The sequence below is a fragment of the Cherax quadricarinatus genome, chromosome 84, assembly GCF_038502225.1.
Source record: "Cherax quadricarinatus isolate ZL_2023a chromosome 84, ASM3850222v1, whole genome shotgun sequence".
In the NCBI taxonomy this organism is placed as follows: Eukaryota; Metazoa; Arthropoda; class Malacostraca; order Decapoda; family Parastacidae; genus Cherax; species Cherax quadricarinatus.
In genome coordinates, this window is record NC_091375.1 from 14,193,157 (window position 1) to 14,212,644 (window position 19,488).

Below are 19,488 nucleotides of genomic sequence, written 5' to 3' on the forward strand. Positions count from 1 at the left end.
GATAGACGCATGAAACACGCTCGTTAGTGGCTAAGTTCCAACTTGCATTCTTTAAGTACCCTTGAAAACAATTCGTCAGGGCCCGGGGATTTATTTGTTTCAGTTTACCTACTTGTTTAATAACCATGTCCCTCGTGACAGTAATATTCCTTAATTTGTTTTCACCAGGACATGAATAATTATTAACTGCTGGAGTATCATGTATGTTTTCTTATGTAAAGACTGACAATAAATAATCATTAAAAAGAGAACACATTTCCAGCTCATTATATCAGTCAGCTGCTCATCCCCAGTTTTCAGTGGTCTTGCTTTTTCTCTGACCTTTGTCACAGACCAAAAGGTGCGTATATCATTATATTCACCGAGAGGTTGTATATCTTGGTTTGTATACACCAAGAGGAGTGTATATCTCAGTATATATATATATATATATATATATATATATATATATATATATATATATATATATATATATATATATATATATATATATATATATATCAGTTTTTATACGCCTTGAGATTGTGTATATCTTAGTGTATACCATATACACCGAGTTATATATTTTAATTTATAAACATGTACACCGAGAGTTGTGTATATATCAGTCTTTTCGACAGTTTTGTGTGCCGCTGGAGCTTTTGGACATCTGACCGAGGCCTTCAGCTGGCTTACCGATCCACTCCTTTAAAAATTAATTACAAAAATTCTTGTATGTTTGTAGAGATATTTTGCAAGCTGTAGCATTTCAGAAATATATATTAAATTATTCGAGGTACTGTATATCGTTATTATGCTATTTTATTATTGAAACCACCATTATCATTTTTGTATTTTGTTTGTGGAAAATTCAGATGATTTTCCAGTGGTTTTTGTGTGGTAATTGATAGGAAAATGTGTTAATGTGATTTTTAAAAGGTGTTAAGAGGCGCGTGAGTTTCCGTGTCTCCTAATATCATGTTTATTTTTCCCTTATTATCTTCTAGGGGGGGGGAATAAAATATTATAAGACACGGAAACTGACGTGCCGCATAAGTCATATGAGAACCTATATTCTCTGCAATAATTTTATATAATTCATTACAATTAAGCCATCCACCACAGGAGCGGTGGACAAGTATCGCATCAGAAAGAAGTACCCGCTGCCCAAGACCATCTGGGACGGGGAAGAGACCATATATTGCTTCAAGGAGAAGTCACGGTTGGCGCTGAAGGAGTGCTACAAGCAGAACCGCTATCCCACTCCTGACGAGAAGAGGAACCTGGCCAAGCAGACGGGTCTCACACTCACGCAGGTGTCCAACTGGTTCAAGAATCGCAGGCAGAGAGACCGCAACCCAGCGCCCAGACCGTGAGTAACCCAGCGCAGGTCTGGTTTTGAATTGGTGTAAAATTTAGCGCATGTGGGCTGTGCTGTGCTGACCTGTATGATTGTTCCACGGTGGGAACATTACGGTGTACTGCTCTAATTATTCTATATTACAGTTACATTGTTGGAACATCCACGGTGTGCTGTTACACAGTTATGTATGCTAGTTACATTGTGGGAACACCAGCAGTGTTGCTACACTATTCTATATGAGAGTTACAAATAAGGTGTGTGTTTTTCCTGTCATATACCATCATGAGGTAATGAAATGTGTTAACATGAGCTGGGAGACTTCAGTAGTGTGATGAGGATATCGTGGGTCCTGGCGAGGATATTAATAGTGGAACCTTACTGAGGGTATCGTGGGGTCTTTATGAGGATATTGTCGGGTATTCTAGCTGTGGATAGATCTCCCCTCAAGGAAGGTTCCTTGATGTTGGTGAGGGGCTCTTGATTTAGGGAATTGGATCTATGCTCCAGTTCCCCGAATTAAGCCTGAATGCCTTCCACATCCCCCCCAGGCGCTGTATAATCCTCCGGGTTTAGCGCTTCCCCCTTGATTGTAATAATAATAATGTGGATAGATCTCAATGAAGATCAAGTTATTCACCCAGATCAGTAATATTATTATTATTGTTGTGGGGAAACGCTAAATCCGTAGGAATTATACAGCACTTGGGGACCCCTCAAGGGAGGTTCCTTGACGCTGGTGAGGGGCTCTTGGTCTAGGGAATTGGATCTGTGCTCCAGCTCCCTGAATTATTCCTGAATACCTTCCATTTCCATCCCCCTACCTTCACAGGCGCTGTATAACCCTACGGGCTTAGCGCTTCCTCATGATTATAACAGATCTAGCTAAGGAAGATTTATTATTTCGTTATCAACGCTACTAATATTAACATAAACACTAACATGATAAGTTGTGCAAGAAAGGTATAAAATACCGACAATATGAAAGTTAAGACACATGTGCAACATCTGGATATCTTTATTGTAGACGTTTCGCCATCCAGTGGCTTTATCAATACAGATTCTAGGACATAATAGGAAGACGCCTATATAACCGCCAGTCTTCTTGCCTTTGCTCCAGATTCTCCTCCACCACGATGCTGTGAACACTAACTCCAAGGCTGAGGGACTGATTACCTCATCTTTTGTATATAGTTCTACTGTCTTCCTATTATGTCCTAGAATCTGTATTGATAAAGCCACTGGATGGCGAAACGTCTACAATAAAGATATCCAGATGTTGCACATGTGTCTTAACTAACATGATAAGTTGTTACCAAATTGATCATAACTTGTGGTTCACAGCCGAGGATGCCTACATTAAGTTAGGTTTGTTAGGATAAGTTAGGGAACGTCGCGTTCTGAAGGGGTAGCTATTGTCAGATTAAGTTTGGTTAAGGAAGGATATCTTAGATGGCTAAGTTATATTAGGTAACGTTAGGCTAGGATTGTCATGTTAGAATGGGAAAGCTAGTGTATATTTTCGCTCTTACGAGCAGGGAAACGTGTGAGTGTGTGTGTATATATACTCACATGTGGTTACAGGGGCCGAGTCACAGCTCCTGGCCACGCCTCTTCGCTAGTCGCTACTAGGGCACTCCCCGTTTGTGTCACCACAACATGGACAGAACAAGTGCCGTGTGACAGACGCACATCCCTTGTTTCGCCTCACATCATTGGCTGAGACTGTCCATGTGACCTAGCGCGACCTGGCGTGACCTGGGGTGGGATAATATCAGGGAGATGCTTGGGAAATACTGGGAGGGTGGGAGATAGTGTGAAGAATGTAAGGGTAGTGATTGTATTGGTATGGCGACTATATTGATGGGGCGGTGATTGAATTAATGGAGTAGTGATTGTATTAATAGAGCGGTGATTGTTTTAATAGGGCGGTGATTGTATTAATGTTGTGGTGATTCTGTTAATGGGGCTGTGATTGTATTGATGATAATTATTGTAGGCGTGGTATTTTAATGTGGTCGGGATGATCTAGTGGCGGCGATAGTTATTGTAATGATTGTGATTGTTATAGTGGTGGTGGTGTTATTGTAACGTTTCTGATAATTACAGTGGTAGTGATTATTGTATAGGCGATGGTTATTGTAGTGGTAATGGAGCGCTTCAAAAGAGTGAGTGGTTGATAATTATTGTAATAGTAGGGACATAAGTTATTGCAGTGGTGATGGTAGTTATTGTAGTAGTAATAGGGACAGCAGTTATTGTATTTGTTGTGATGGTTATCGTAGTAGTAGGGACAGCAATTATTGTAATGGTGATGATCGTTTTCATAGTAGGGACAGCAGTTATTGTAGTGGTGGTGGTGATTATTGTAGTTAGTGTAGGGACAGCAGTTATTGTAGTGGTGAGGAAGAACTTTCAAGCAGTGGGTCGTGACCATATCCAGGATACCAAAATACCCGCTGTCGAATCAGGTCAGGTGACACCAAGGTCACAGGCACTGGGAGGTCACCGTCAACTGAAGGGTCAAATGAGGTCAGTGTCAGAGAGGCACTGATAGATCACCCTGCCCTCTAGAGAGGCCAAGGTCATCATGGGCACCAAGGGCTATTCCCGTCCTTCTAAGGACGGGTCAAATGAGGTCAAGAGGAGTAAGGTTGCCATTAGGTCAGGTCAAGTCAGGTCGTCGCTTGAGTGAGCTGGATTCGATTTCTTGGAATGATTTTTTGGTGTTTTGGGATGATTCTTGGTATTCTTGACGGATTTGTGTTATTCTTGAGATGATTTGTGATCTTGGGATGATTTGTGGTATTCTTAGGGGGATTTGTGATGTTTTAAGATTTGGGATGATTTGTGGTGTTCTTGGGATGATTTGAGATGTTCTGGGATTATTTCTGGTGTTCTTGGGATGATTTGTGATTTTCTGGGATGATTTATGGTGTTCTTGGAATGATTTGTGGTATTCTTGGGGGGATTTGTGGTGTCCTTGGAATGCATTTTAGTGTTTTGGGATGATTTGTGGTGCTCTTGGGATGATTTGTAGTGTTTTTGAGATTATTTGTGTCAGCATAGTTGCTGATCCCTGTATTCCCTGTATTATATAGCATAGCATATTAGTATCCTCCATGTGCTTTAGACACGAGATCCCTCGTAGGCCTTTGGCTTGGTGTGACGTCATGGGCATACACATGGGCAGTGATCCCTTTGTCCCGTCCTCACTCGGCGGCAGTCCATACAGGCGTGAACAGGCTAGGTAACCGGGCTCCATCTCCCATCTCAGTCTGACAATACACCTACCATCCTACAAGTGTGTCTACCTTATCCTACGATATCTCCATTCAAGAACCCGTACGATAAATGGTGACAGCGGAGGGCCTGTAATTCTGACGATTACAGCGATTTCTGGAGATAAAGTTGTCGACCAGCAAGACGGCCATTTCGTGTGACCAGTAGGCCTACCGACTACCGAGATTCACCCAGCCAGCTACCTCAAGCCAGCTACTCTACCAGCTTCTACATTATTCACTGGTCAGTCTCTTTGTATTAGTGTTTCCTGCTTTTTTGCATTACTCCCGAGGGGTTGACCCGAGTTTGCAAAATAAGCCAGCTTCCAGTCTGTGGTGGGGGAGTCAGAACACCCGAGTCCAGTCCAGCCTAGCCTACTCCATCCAATTATTTTGCCTGCCAAGCCAGCTTCCACCCCTGCTGTGCTCATCGTGTGAAGTTATCAAGCTATTCTGTGTGAAGGGTTAAGATAAGCCAGCTAGCAACTAACCCAGGTGTCTTACCCCAGTACTCAGGCAAGCCACGTGACTAGTCTTCATCGCTTGTGATTCAAGTTCCAAGCATTCTGAGTGCTCCTTCTCATCCTTGTGGTGTTGTAGTATTTCGTGGGTTTCTCCTAAGCCAGCCGGCTTAGAATTATCTTCGCGGCAGTGTGGGTTTTCTCAGTGAGGCTTACGACGTTCAACCCATAAGCCCAGCCACTCACGATCACGTGTGTCGCACCATTGCCGGTCTCAGACGCCTCGCTCAGCCATTACCCACAAACCCAACTACAGTCGGCCATTACAACTCACCTACCTCATCAGTGTTTTGGTGCACTGCTAAGGGTTGTAGCACCATATTTTAAGGACCACATAGGGGGTCAAGAGCTAGAGAGTGGCGCGCCATCTTTAAAAGCCTCCTGTGTGTTGTCTCTCGCCGATTTAAGCGCAATTCTACGATCATCTGTGCAGAGGACAGCAGCAAGACGATATAAACAATCCATCAATCTCATTCTTCAAGTGTTACAGCGATAATATTTTTTTTAGAGACATTTGCGAGTGTTGAGACATTTCTTTTGTGTTCCCAGTGAATTTTTCTCTTAGTGACATTCAGTAACTCTTGATCAGACTCAGTGTTTATCATGTACTGATTGCATAAATTTCTTTAATCTCCTTAATTCAGTGTTAATTTTCGTGCATTATTTTATATCTGTTGTGTTGTGTAACTTTTTATACACTTGAAGTAAGTACTTAGTGTTTCCTTTGTTGTGTGTGCAACATATGAGCAATATAGAACTTGTGTTTAAACTTCAGAATCTAGAGTTCTCAGTATTCCAGTGAAGTAACTCAGTAAATTTTTCACCTCATATTCTGCATCACAACTCAGTGTTGTCTGTTATTTTTTTTTCTTCCTAGCATTTGTGTATTTATTTTTGTTCCCTGTGTGTTGAACATTCTTGTGTTCATATTCCTTTATTCAGCCAGTGTTTAATTTGTCTTATTTCCACAGACAATAGTGCCATTTTTAAAGCCCAGCAAGAAATCTGTTTACAAAATTTTTTAAAAACACATCAAGTTTCATTGCAAGAAAATTCTAGTACTGAGTTTATGTTGATGTGTTGTGTTCTGCATCACTGTAAGTGTTGTATTTCTTTTTGTTGTGTGTTTTAGCACCTATTATTTTTTTTTTCATATTTTATTGAACAAATTCACTCTTAGTGCAATTTTTAAGTTCTCCTTTTAAAGTAAATTGTTCTTTTGCTTGTTGTTTAAGTGCAGTTAAGAGTTAAAGTGTTCATTCCTTGATATATTTCTTTTCTTGTGTGTTATAATTTTTATTATTGCACATTGACTCATTTTGCAATAATTCTTGTGCAAATATTGTGTTGCTATTAAAGTTTTTCTTGCAGAAAATTTTATGCAGTGTTGTGCAATACAGTTTCTTACAGTGCAGTTTCTTATGCTCTGTTCTGTGCATAGTATTTTATTCTGTCTGTCATTTTATTTTTTTTTTATTTCAGTGAATTGTGTGTTTGTTTTAATTTTTGCACAAGTTTATTGAGTCCATTTTATTATTTTATTGTGTATTTTCCTTGTTGCATTGAAAGTAAAGACAACTCACTGTGCCATTTATTCAATTTAAAGTAAAAGTTGAGCATATTAGATTTGAGCAAAGTACAAGTTCTCTTGATTTTCAGTGTTTGTTAAGTTGCATATTTTTTTTTTCTTGTGTGAGTTCTTTGCTTACTGTGTAACTTGTCAATTTTTAATTACTTATGCAGAATAGTTAAGCATTTTCTTCCATTTAAGTTCACTGTGTTGTGTGTTCCTCAGTTATCATTTTCTTTGTTCTCTAAATTCTAGTTTTTACATTTGGCAAACATGTCTCAAGTTTTCTCTAGCGATGCCTCAGCACTTGCTGCTAGTACAACCATTAATGTGTCAGCCCAAAATTCGAGTAACTCCGTATCAAACGATAGACATACTCAGACTTCTGGCCTGCGTAACTTCACTCGTGATCCGTATGATGCTATGCCATTATTCAATGGTGACCCAGACAACCTTGAAGGTTGGTTTACTGCAGTTAGAGCCAGAGCTGACGCTTCAGTTGATGGTCCCCCTTCTGAGAGTCTTTTAATAAGTATCGGAAAGGAGAGTCTAGCCCGTTCTTCAGCTGCCTCAAATGTATTTAAATTAATTCGTATGAAGGACTTCCAAGATCTGACCAGGTGGCAAGATTATGAACAGTTAATTCGCAATTATCTTGAACCAGTGCGAGAAACCGATCCGTTCGTTGTTCTCAAAGAATTAGTTTGCACAGCCCCGAGACCAGAAGAGTCATTAGAGGAGTTTGCTCTCCGTCTCAATAACCTAATGTCCTCATTTGTTAAAGCAGGCCGAAATTCAAGATATCTTAACGATAGTGATAAACCAGCCCTTGATGGGTTTGCCAGATTAGCTGCCTTTGGAGTCGTTAAACAACTAATGCCACCGACATCTAAGTATGTGTACAATTCAAGTCCGCTAGATGCTAATATGGGACCGCTTAAAGCTCTAATCCATGTACGAAATTTGTGTCCCGAGGGATCCTTCCCTTATCGTAGGTCTATGCCAAACACCTTGTCCAATCCTGTACCTCCTTTAGTTTGTGCTACTACCAAACCTCCCAACCGCAATCACTCACGCTCATCATCCAAAGCAAGTGTTAAGAGCTATCATTCCCGTAACACCCATAGTACGTACAGTAACCACAGTCAAATAATTTGCTACAATTGTGGTTTCCGTGGCCATATCGCTAGTAATTGTTATGACAGTTACCCTAAGAAGCGTCGTACTGATGATGAGTACCAGTCAGATCTTCCCTACTGTACTCATCATAGAATTCATGGACATGATACATCTGAGTGCAATGCGCTCTACAATATGCGGTACTCTAGATCTTTCCATGGCCGTTCCAACCGCAGAGCCAGGAGAGGAAACAGACGTCGTGGTTCACAGTCTAATCAGAACCAGGCTCATTCTTCCAATTCGGGGGAATTAGAGCGCCCCAGTCAAACCGCCCAATGGTGACGGTAAGTGATAATGAGTACGCCATCCCCGTTCACAATTCCTTTGAAGCCTTAAGCAGTCTCGAGAATGACAATCCTGCTGATGATGTGGCTTCACACGTCTCTGACGTAGAGGAATTTGGGGATGAAGTAGAAGATGCTTTCTCCGATGATAACTCAACTTCCTGTTTGCATATGAGTTCTAATGCAACGATTGGTCCATTAGTACAAGCTTCTGTCCATAATGCGCCCGTTCATGTGTTCATGGACTCTGGTGCGCAAGTTAATATCATTAGGTCTAGCTTGTTTAAAGAGAAGCGGTTACGACGTATCCTCCTCGTTGAACCAACTACTGTAACCTTCCTTGGTGGAGTAGCTGGTTCTCTTCTGCGAGTCCGAGGTCAGACTTCACTCACCTTTACTATCCAAGGCAGAGACTTTACTGCTGTTTTTCTTGTTGTCGACCAGATTGCTTTCCCTGGTGACCTTCTTCTGGGATTTGCTTCCATGCGAGACTTACGCATTGTGCTCGACCCGTACCGATGGCATGCCCAAATAGATGACTTAATCGTTCCATTCTGGGGTTACCAGCTTGGATCAGAAATCTGTCATACTGCTGCAGAGTATGATGTACGCATTAAGTCCTTACAAGCCAATGCAATTTCCAGTAGCGTACCCAAGCGGTCAGGCACTGGTAATTCTGTCACTCCCATTAGTGTTCCACCTATACCTTCAGACTTGCAGGATAGTGTTCCGTTGCCTCAAGTGTCCGAGGACACTCAGACTGCCTTGAGTGCACAGCCTATCCCTGCAATGACTGCTAGTTCGAGTAGTAGTTTCTCCACAGGGGATGCCTTGTCAGAAAACGATTACTTGGAACTAGTAATGCCATCTCTTGTTGATGTCACATGCCGTTTGCAGAAAGACGTCTCTGTTGCGGCTAGTGCTCTCACTAGAGTGTCTGTTGTTGTTCCTAATGTTCCAGATGGTGATACCGTCCTAGTTGACAGTGATTCCTGCAAGGTCAAAGGTTTATTTGTTGAACCTTCCTTACACATTGTAAGAGACAGTAAGATCCATTTACTCCTTGCTAACACTTTGGGTCACAGTGTTCGTCTCAGAGCAAATACCAACCTCGTTGACCTAGTTCACTATCCTTACCCTGTTCAAGTACAGGATGACGTGTCACCTGACCAGTGGGTCGGTGCTATTTCTACCGGGGAGACCTCATCCACTTCTCCGGATCAATCTGTTTCACCAGTTGAGGAGAAAGACTTAGCTCCTACTGACTTCCCAGACGAAGTCAAGCGTTTGTTGACTCTGTTGAACAAACGTCGTAAAGCTATTGCCTTACCAGGTGAGAAGATGGGTATAACGAACTTATTGTCCCATCGTATTCCACTTGAACCTGGTACTAGACCTATTTACATACCTGCGTACAGAATGCCTCATTCACAAGTTGCTGTCGCAGAGGAACTGATCAATCAAATGCTCAATGATGGAGTTATTGCACATAGCAATTCACCCTGGAATGCGCCCTTGATCCTAGTGCCTAAGAAGGATGGCACTTGGCGCCCGGTGATTGACTTTAGGAAGTTAAACGCGAAAACCATTCCAGATCGTTTCCCACTTCCTGTACTAGGTGACCTTTTACGCAATATCGGAGATAACAAAGTCTTCTCGACCCTAGACTTGTTACAAGGGTTTTGGCAAGTCCCTCTTCACGAGGACAGCCAAGAGTTAACAGCTTTCTCCACTCCCACAGGTCATTATCATTTCCTCCGTATGGCGTTTGGATTACGATCGTCTCCTATCACGTTCTCTAGACTCATGACCAATATCTTTAGAGGTCTGATAGGTAAAGCACTTATGGTGTACTTAGACGACGTAATCGTCATGTCCGAAGACGTGGACACACATCTGAAAAGACTTGATACAGTACTTGGAAAGCTTGAAGAAGCAAATTTAAAGATCAAACTGTCTAAATGCCAATTTTTCAGATCAGAAATTAAGTTTCTTGGTCACGTAGTCACTCCTAGAGGGGTTACGACTGACCAAAGTAAAGTAACAGCAGTACTAAATTTTCCAACTCCCAAAACCGCTGATGCCGTAAGATCCTTTGTGGGCTTAGCAGGTTTTTATAGATCTTTCATTGCTAATTTTTCTTCCATAGCTGCTCCTCTAACTGAGTTGCTTAAGAAAGATGCTCCTTTTAGTTGGACCTTCCGTCAAGAAACAGCATTCCAAACTCTAAAAGAAAAGCTAACATCTGCTCCCATTTTGAAATTCCCAGATTTTTCTAAGCCCTTCTATCTGACAACTGATGCTAGTTCCATTGGCATAGGTGCCGTACTAGCTCAGAAGACTGATAGCAAGTACAACGCAGTTGCATTTGCTAGCCGAGTCCTTACGAAGGCTGAACGTAATTATACAGTAACGGAGCAAGAAGCTTTAGCAATAGTGTGGTCTTTAAAGCACTTCCGAGACATCATTTACCAGTACCCTGTTCATGTCTTGACAGATCATGCGCCACTGATACCTTTATTCCAGAACAAACAGCCTACTGGAAGGTTAGCCAGATGGTCCTTGACTATCCAAGAGTTCAATCCCACTTTTGAACATTTACCTGGCAAGTCAAATGTAGTCGCAGATGCTTTATCGCGACACGTTAGTGTAGTTACTGCAGATCCTCCATTTACTGTCGAGGATGTCAAAACTGCACAAAGAATAGATCCCATGTGGTCTGGTGTGATTCGATTCCTTCTCCAGGAAGATCTCATTCTTGCTGTAAAGCCACCAGCACCCATTAGTGACTTTGTAATGAGTCAGGAATTACTGTATCGAACAGCCGAGTTGGGTACTCCAAGCAGAAGAGTTTACCAGTTAGTAATTCCACAGTCACTAGTGAACGTAGCTCTACAGCTAGTTCATGATGCACCAGGTGTTGCACACCCTGGTATGGATCGTTCTGTGAAACAAGCCAGAATGAAATACTTTTGGCCACGTATGGCAACTGACATTTCCGAGTATGTTAAGAAATGTAGTGTCTGTATGCAGCATAAAGGAAATGTCAATGGTCCTAACCCAATCCAAGTGTACCCAACCACTAGCGAACCGTGGGAAAGAGTTGCCCTTGATTTGTTAACTAATTTTAAATGTTCCCTCCAAGGCAACAAACATCTGTGTGTTATGGTAGACCATTTCACCAGATATTGTGAGCTAGTTCCTATTGCAGATAAGACTGCAGAGACAGTAGCTAGAGCGTTTAAAGAACGCATTATCTGCAGGCATACCACCCCAAAGTCCTTAGTAACAGATAATGGAGGTGAATTCTGTAATGAGATTCTTGAAAATTTGTGTACTTTATACAAGATCTCTAAATCCACCATTGTTCCTCATCATCCTGCCAGCAATGGGTTAGCCGAAAGAACAAATAAGAAAGTACTTGATGTTCTGAGAGCCACTATCAACCCCAATAGTGAAACTTGGGATGAAGTTATACCAGATGTCCAGTGTGCCATAAATTCTGCTTACAATGCTTCCATAGGTGATACTCCACATTATGCATTGTATGGTGTAGACAAGCGTTTACCCTATGAGTTGTTATATTCTACTCCGAAACCTAATTACAACCCTGATGATTTCGTAGCAACTCGTACCAGCTTAGCTCAAAGTGTTTTTAGAAGAATCCGTGAAACACTTCATAAATCAACAGCAGAATTTACAAGAGTCGCAAACACTCGAGCAAAGCCATCTAAAATCAAAGTAGGTTCGAGAGTTATGCTGATTAACTTTAACAAAACGTCTGCAATGCCAAAGCTTGATCAAAAGTTTGTCGGACCTTATCGAGTAGTAGAACATATCACTGGAAATAAGTATAAGGTTAGAGAAATTAGTACTGGCAAATACAAAGAATCGCATTTAGATCATATGAAATTAGTATGCGATGTTGAGGATATTGCTACCCAGACTAATGAGACAGACTCTGACAATCCTCCTGATCCTGTACTCTCTACCTCAGATACTCAGTCAGATACTCAACCTGAATGTCGTTACTCCTTGCGTACTCGACAAGTAATGAGAAACCCGCAAGTATCTTTTGTAGATATTCCTTCAGATCTCTCTCAGTCAAGGCATGTGTTAGCCATTGCAGAGGAATTCGACCCTCCCAGAGATGATAACCATTCTGCATATGTAAACCTAACCCTCGCAGAATTGGGTTTAAATGTACATAGTCTGTATAATTAGATGTCCGAGATGAATGAATTTGTCAATTGTGTGTTTTATTATTAGCTGATCAGTTTGTCAGAAATTTTCGTGTTCACGTTCCCTCCGTATTCTGAGAATTAACAGTCTAGATTTGAGTGCACCGAATCTGCCTTTCTGTTAAACACTTCTTTGTATATAATTATTCTTCCTCAGAATCCGTAGAGTGCATGAATACAGATCGATCGATCAATTCCATCCATATTGTATAATGATTTGTTCTTATAGTTTGTAATGCATTACGTTAACACCCATTATGTAATATCCATTATGATACCATCCATTAGTTCTAAGTTATATATGAATTTGTTATTGTATAGAATCAGCCCAGATCCACCTGCCTGTTCAGCCTATAGATAGTAGTGTATGTCGGGACGACATACGTAACATGACCGAGCTGTCAGCATAGTTGCTGATCCCTGTATTCCCAGTATTATATAGCATAGCATAGTAGTACCATCCATGTGCTTTAGATACGAGACCCCTTGTAGGCCTGTGGCTTTGTGTGACGTCACGGGATACACATGTGCAGTGATCCCTTTGTCCCGCTCTCACTCGGCGGCAGACCATACAGGCGTGAACAGGCTAGGCACTGGGCTCCATCTCCCATCTCAGTCTGACAATATATCTACCATCCTACAAGTGTGTCTACTTTCAACCTGTGATATCTCCATTCAAGAACCCTTACGATATTTGCAGTGTTTTTGGGATGATTTGTGGTGTTTTTGGGATGATTTGTGGTGTTTTTGAGATGATTTGTGGTGTTTTTGGGATGATTTGTGGTGTTTTTGGGATGATTTGTGGTGTTTTTGGGATGATTTGTGGTGTTTTTGGGATGATTTGTGGTGTTTTTGGGATGATTTGTGGTGTTTTTGGGATGATTTGTGGTGTTTTTGGGAGTGTTTTCGGGATGATTTGTGGTGCTCTTGGGATGATTGGTGTTTTTGGGATGTGTAGTTTTTGAGATGATTTGCAGTGTTTTTGGGATGATTTGTAGTGTTTTGAGATGATTTGCAGTGTTTTTGGGATGATTTGTGAGTGTGTTTTTGGGAGATTTGTGGTGTTTTTGATTTGTGGTGTTTTTTGGGAATTTGCAGTGTTTTCGGGATGATTTGTGGTGCTCTTGGGATGATTTGTAGTGTTTTTGAGATGATTTGCAGTGTTTTTGGGATGATTTGTAGTGTTTTTGAGATGATTTGCAGTGTTTTTGAGATGATTTGCAGTGTTTTTGGGATGATTTGTGGTGTTTTTGGGATGATTTGCAGTGTTTTTGGGATGATTTGTAGTGTTTTTGAGATGATTTGCAGTGTTTTTGGGATGATTTGTGGTGTTTTTGGGATGATTTGTGGTGTTTTTGGGATGATTTGCAGTGTTTTTGGGATGATTTGTGGTGTTTTTGGGATGATTTACAGTGTTTTTGGGATGATTTACAGTGTTATTGGGATGATTTGTGGTGTTTTTGGGATGATTTAGTGTTTTTGGGATGATTTACAGTGTTTTTGGGATTTGTGGTGTTTTTGGGATGATTTGTGGTGTTTTTGGGATGATTTACAGTGTTATTGGGATGATTTAGTGTTTTTGGGATGATTTGTGGTGTTTTTGGGGTGATTTGTGGTGTTTTTGGGATGATTTACAGTGTTATTGGGATGATTTGTGGTGTTTTTGGGATGATTTGTGGTGTTTTTGAATAGTTTGTGTTCTTTAGCCATAGATTGTGGTGTTCTTTAATGCTTTGTTGTTTTGTGATGAATTGTTCCTCTAGCAGAATGACCCACACGGGTTTACCGCCTCACTTTCATATAATGATACACGAAGAAAATGGTAATAGTGGTTATTTTGTGTGTGTGTGTGTGTGTGTGTGTGTGTGTGTGTGTGTGTGTGTGTGTGTGTGTGTGTGTGTGTGTGTGTGTGTGTGTGTGTGTGTGTGTGTGTGTGTGTGTGTGTGTGTGTGTGTGTGTGTTTGTAGTGATGCAGCCGCTGCAAATTTAAATACACACATCCACATACACAGGATCCATATATTGAGGAAGGATCCATAGCTTTAAGGAGAGGTATGACAGGGCTCAGAGCTTTGGATCTAGTATCGACCAGTTAAGAGGTGGGACCAGGAGCAGCGAATCGACGCCTGCAACCACAAATAGGAGAGTACAAATAAGTGAGTACACACACAACACCTAATTGGTGCAGGTGATGGAGTTTTTATGATGTTGAAGGGATGGTAGTGGTGGAGGAATTGTGGTGGAGGGATGGTGGTGATGATGATGGTGGTGGTAGAGGTGGTGGAGGGACGGTGGTGATGATAGTGATGGTGGTCGAGGTGGAGGAGTGGTGGTGGGAGGGACGGTGGTGATGATGATGATGGTGGTCGAGGTGGAGGAACGGTGGTGATGGTGGTCGAGGTGAAGGAATGGTGGTGGAGGGACGGTGGTGATGGTGGTGGTAGAGGTGGTGGAGGGACGGTGGTGATGGTGGTGGTAGAGGTGGTGGAGGGACGGTGGTGATGATGGTCGAGGTGAGGAATGGTGGTGAAGGGACGGTGGTGATGGTGGTGGAGGGACGGTGATGATAATGGTCGAAGTGAGGAATGGTGGTGGATGGACGGTGGTGATGGTGGTGGAGGGACGGTGATGATGATGGTCGAGGTGAGGAATGGTGGTGGAGGGACGGTGGTGGAGGGACGGTGATGATGATGATGGTCGAGGTGAGGAATGGTGGTGGAGGGACGGTGGTGGTGGTAGAGGTGGTAATTCAAGAAGGGTGAATCACACATGTTTTTGTGAGTTGATCATTACTGTGGGGAACGGAAGACAGTTCTTGTAGCTTCTTGGAGAAGCTACAGAGGTTTTGGTGGGGTTATGGGAACTTTCGGAGGGTTTTGGGAGGATTGTGAGTCTTGTGGAAGTTCTGGGATGGTTATGGGGGTTGTGAAGGATTTGCAGAGGGTTTGTGCTAGTTTCCGAGGGGAGTTATGCTGGTTTTGGAGGGATTGTGCTGGTTTTAGAAGGGGTTTTCCGGGTTGCGGGATGAACAAGAGACATGACCCACGATTGGCTCCTCTGCGAGACTTTTCTTGTAACCTGGTCTGTGATTGGTGGAGTGAGGGTAGGGGGGTAGGACCAGGACCATGGGTTTGATAAGGTTAGGTTAAGGATCCCTAGCTTTATTGACAAGCTATATACAAATTAAGGAGTCCTAACTTTATTGACAAGCTAAGAGCTGTTACCTACATCAGCTCATGTGAAAGCATTTTGTTGTTATGAAACATACAAGTAGGGAACAGGATGAAGTTGAAGCCGTCTGTGGGCCAGCATTCTCTCTCTCTCTCTCTCTCTCTCTCTCTCTCTCTCTCTCTCTCTTTGTGGAACAGGGAGATCCGAGGCAAGGGGGATAATGGAGATAAAAGAAAAGGTGAGAAGGGAGAGTGAGAGGAAATGCAGGACGACGAAGAAGAGAGGGAGAGGGAAGAGGAGCGACGGTGAGGGGAGGAGGAGCGAAGGTGAGGGGAGGGGAATGAGGGAGAGGGGAGGGGAGGGGAATGAGGGAGAGGGGAGGGGAGGGGAATGAGGGAGAGGGGAGGGGAGGGGAGGGGAAAGGAGGGGGAGACATTAGACCACCCACCATGTTGCTTTTTCATTATTAATGTGTTGTGTAACATTCTCTTCCCCTCCAACCCCACTTTAACCCCACTAACCCCACCCTTGTAACCCGACTGCCAACCCAACCTTTGTAATACCACTACCAACCCCACTCTTGTAACACCACTGCCAACCCCACCTTTGTAACCCCACTACCAACCTTAAGCTTGTAACCCCACTACCAACCCCACCCTTGTAACACCACTGCCAACCCCACCTTTGTAACCCCACTACCAACCTTAAGCTTGGAACCCCACTACTAACCCCACCCTTGTAACACCACTGCCAACCCCACCTTTGTAACCCCACTACCAACCTTAAGCTTGTAACCCCACTACCAACCCCACCCTTGTAACACCACTGCCAACCCCACCTTTGTAACCCCACTACCAACCCCACCCTTGTAACACCACTGCCAACCCCACCTTTGTAACCCTACTACCAACCCTAAGCTTGTAACCCCACTACAACCCCACCCTTGTAACACCACTGCCAACCCCACCTTTGTAACCCCACTACCAACCTTAAGCTTGTAACACCACTACCAACCCCACCCTTGTAACACCACTGCCAACCCCACCTTTGTAACCCCACTACCAACCTTAAGCTTGTAACACCACTACCAATCCCACCCTTGTAACACCACTGCCAACCCCACCTTTGTAACCCCACTACCAACCTTAAGCTTGTAACTCCACTACCAATCCCACCCTTGTAACACCACTTCCAACCCCACCTTTGTAACCCCACTACCAACCCCACCCTTGTAACACCACTGCCAACCCCACCTTTGTAACCCCACTACCAACCTTAAGTTTGTAACCCCACTACTAACCCCACCCTTGTAACACCACTGCCAACCCCACCTTTGTAACCCCACTACCAACCTTAAGCTTGTAACCCCACTACCAACCCCACCCTTGTAACACCACTGCCAACCCCACCTTTGTAACCCCACTACCAACCCCACCCTTGTAACACCACTGCCAACCCCACCTTTGTAACCCTACTACCAACCTTAAGCTTGTAACCCCACTACCAACCCCACCCTTGTAACACCACTGCCAACCCCACCTTTGTAACCCCACTACAACCCCACCCTTGTAACACCACTGCCAACCCCACCTTTGTAACCCCACTACCAACCCTAAGCTTGTAACCCCACTACCAACCCCACCCTTGTAACACCACTGCCAACCCCACCTTTGTAACCCCACAACCAACCCCACCATTGTAACACCACTGCCAACCCCACCCTTGTAACACCACTGCCAACCCCACCTTTGAAACACCACTGCCAACCCCACCTTTGTAACCCCAAAACCAATCCCACCCTTGTAACACCACTGCCAACCCCACCTTTGTAACACTACCACTCCACACTTGTAACACCACTGCCAACTCCACCCTTGTAACACCACTGCCAACCCCACCCTTGTAACACCACTGCCAACCCCACCTTTGTAACACTACCACTCCACACTTGTAACACCACTACCAACTCCACCCTTGTAACCCCACTACCAACTCCACCCTTGTAATACCACTGCCAACCCCACCCTTGTAACACCACTGCCAACCCCACCTTTGTAACAACACTGCCAACTCCACCCTTGTAACACCACTGCCAACCCCACTCTTGTAACACCACTGCCAACCCCACCCTTGTAACACCACTGCCAACCCCACCTTTGTAACCCCACTACCAACTCCACCCTTGTAACACCACTGCCAACCCCACCCTTGTAACCCCACTACCAACTCCACCCTTGTAACACCACTGCCAACCCCACACTTGTAACCCCACTACCAACCCCACCCTTGTAATACCACTGCCAATCCCATCTTTGTAACACCACTGCCAACCCCACCTTTGTAACCCACCCTTGTAACACCACTGCCAACCTCACTCTTGTAATACCACTGCCAACCTCACCTTTGTAACCCCACTACCAACCCCACCCTTGTAACACCACTGCCGGCCCCACCCTTGTAACCCCACTACCAACCCCACCCTTGTAACACCACTGCCAACCCCACACTTGTAACCCCACTGCCAACCCCACACTTGTAACACCACTGCCAACCCCACCTTTGAAACACTACCACCCTCACTCTTGTGACCTCACTACCAACCCCAACCTTGTAACCCCACCCTTGTAACACTACCAACCTCACTCTTGTAACTCCACTACCAACCCCACCCTTGTAGCCCCACTATCAACTCCACCCTTGTAATACCACTGCCAACCCCACCCTTGTAACACCACTGCCAACCCCACCCTTGTAACACTACCAACCTCACTCTTGTAACTCCACTACCAACCCCACCCTTGTAACACTACCAACCTCACTCTTGTAACTCCACTACCAACCCCACCCTTGTAACCCCACTACCAACTCCACCCTTGTAATACCACTGCCAACCCCACCCTTGTAACACCACTGCCAACCCCACCCTTGTAACACTACCAACCTCACTCTTGTAACTCCACTACCAACCCCACCCTTGTAACCCCCCATTGCCTTCACAACAACCGCAGCATCCTAACCCCAACATAGTTTACGAAACCATGGAAAGCTCAGGGAACCCCAAGAAGCTTCACGGAAACCCAGCAGGGTTCAGGGAATCTCAGGAAGCTTTACGGAACCCCAGCAAGGTTCAGGGAACCCCAATAAGTTTCAGGGAACCCCAACAAGGTTGAGGGAACCCCAACAAGGTTAAGGGAACCTCTGCAGGGTTCAGAGAACTCCAGCAAGGTTCAGGGAACCCAGCAAGGCTCACAGATCCCCAACAAGGTTCAGGGAACCCAGCAAGGCTCACAGAACCCCAACAAGGTTCAGGGAACCCAGCAAGGCTCACAGAACCCAACAAGGTTCAGGGAACCCAGCAAGGCTCACAGAACCCGAACAAGGTTCAGGGAACCCCAGCAAGGTTCAGGGAACCCATCAAGGCTCACAGAACCCCAACAAGGTTCAGGGAACCCAGCAAGTCTCACAGAACCCCAACAAGGTTCAGGGAACCCAGCAAGGCTCACAGAACCCCAACAAGGTTCAGGAAACCCAGCAAGGCTCACAGAACCCCAGCAAGGCTCAGGGAACCCAGCAAGGCTCACAGAACCCCAACAAGGCTCACAGAACCCCAACAAGGTTCAAGGAACCCAGCAAGGCTCACAGAACTCCAACAAGGTTCAGGGAACCCAGCAAGTCTCACAGAACCCCAGCAAGGTTCAGGAAACCCAGCAAGGCTCACAGAACCCCAACAAGGTTCAAGGAACCCAGCAAGGCTCACAGAACTCCAACAAGGTTCAGGGAACCCAGCAAGTCTCACAGAACCCCAGCAAGGTTCAGGGAACCCAGCAAGGCTCACAGAACCCCAAAAAGGTTCAAGGAACCCAGCAAGGCTCGCAGAACTCCAACAACGTTCAGGGAACCCA

General features: G+C 44.2%; 1 protein-coding gene across 1 annotated transcript in view; it reads left to right on the forward strand.

The window, feature by feature from the left end:
- LOC128704305 (homeobox protein SIX3-like) overlaps positions 1-19,488 on the forward strand; it is an 81,224-nt gene that overhangs the window by 18,087 nt on the left and 43,649 nt on the right. Inside the window, exon 2 of the mRNA XM_053799449.2 lies at positions 1,105-1,351. Within this exon, the coding sequence (XP_053655424.1) occupies positions 1,105-1,351 (247 nt within the window). The remainder of the gene's footprint in view (positions 1-1,104; positions 1,352-19,488) is intronic.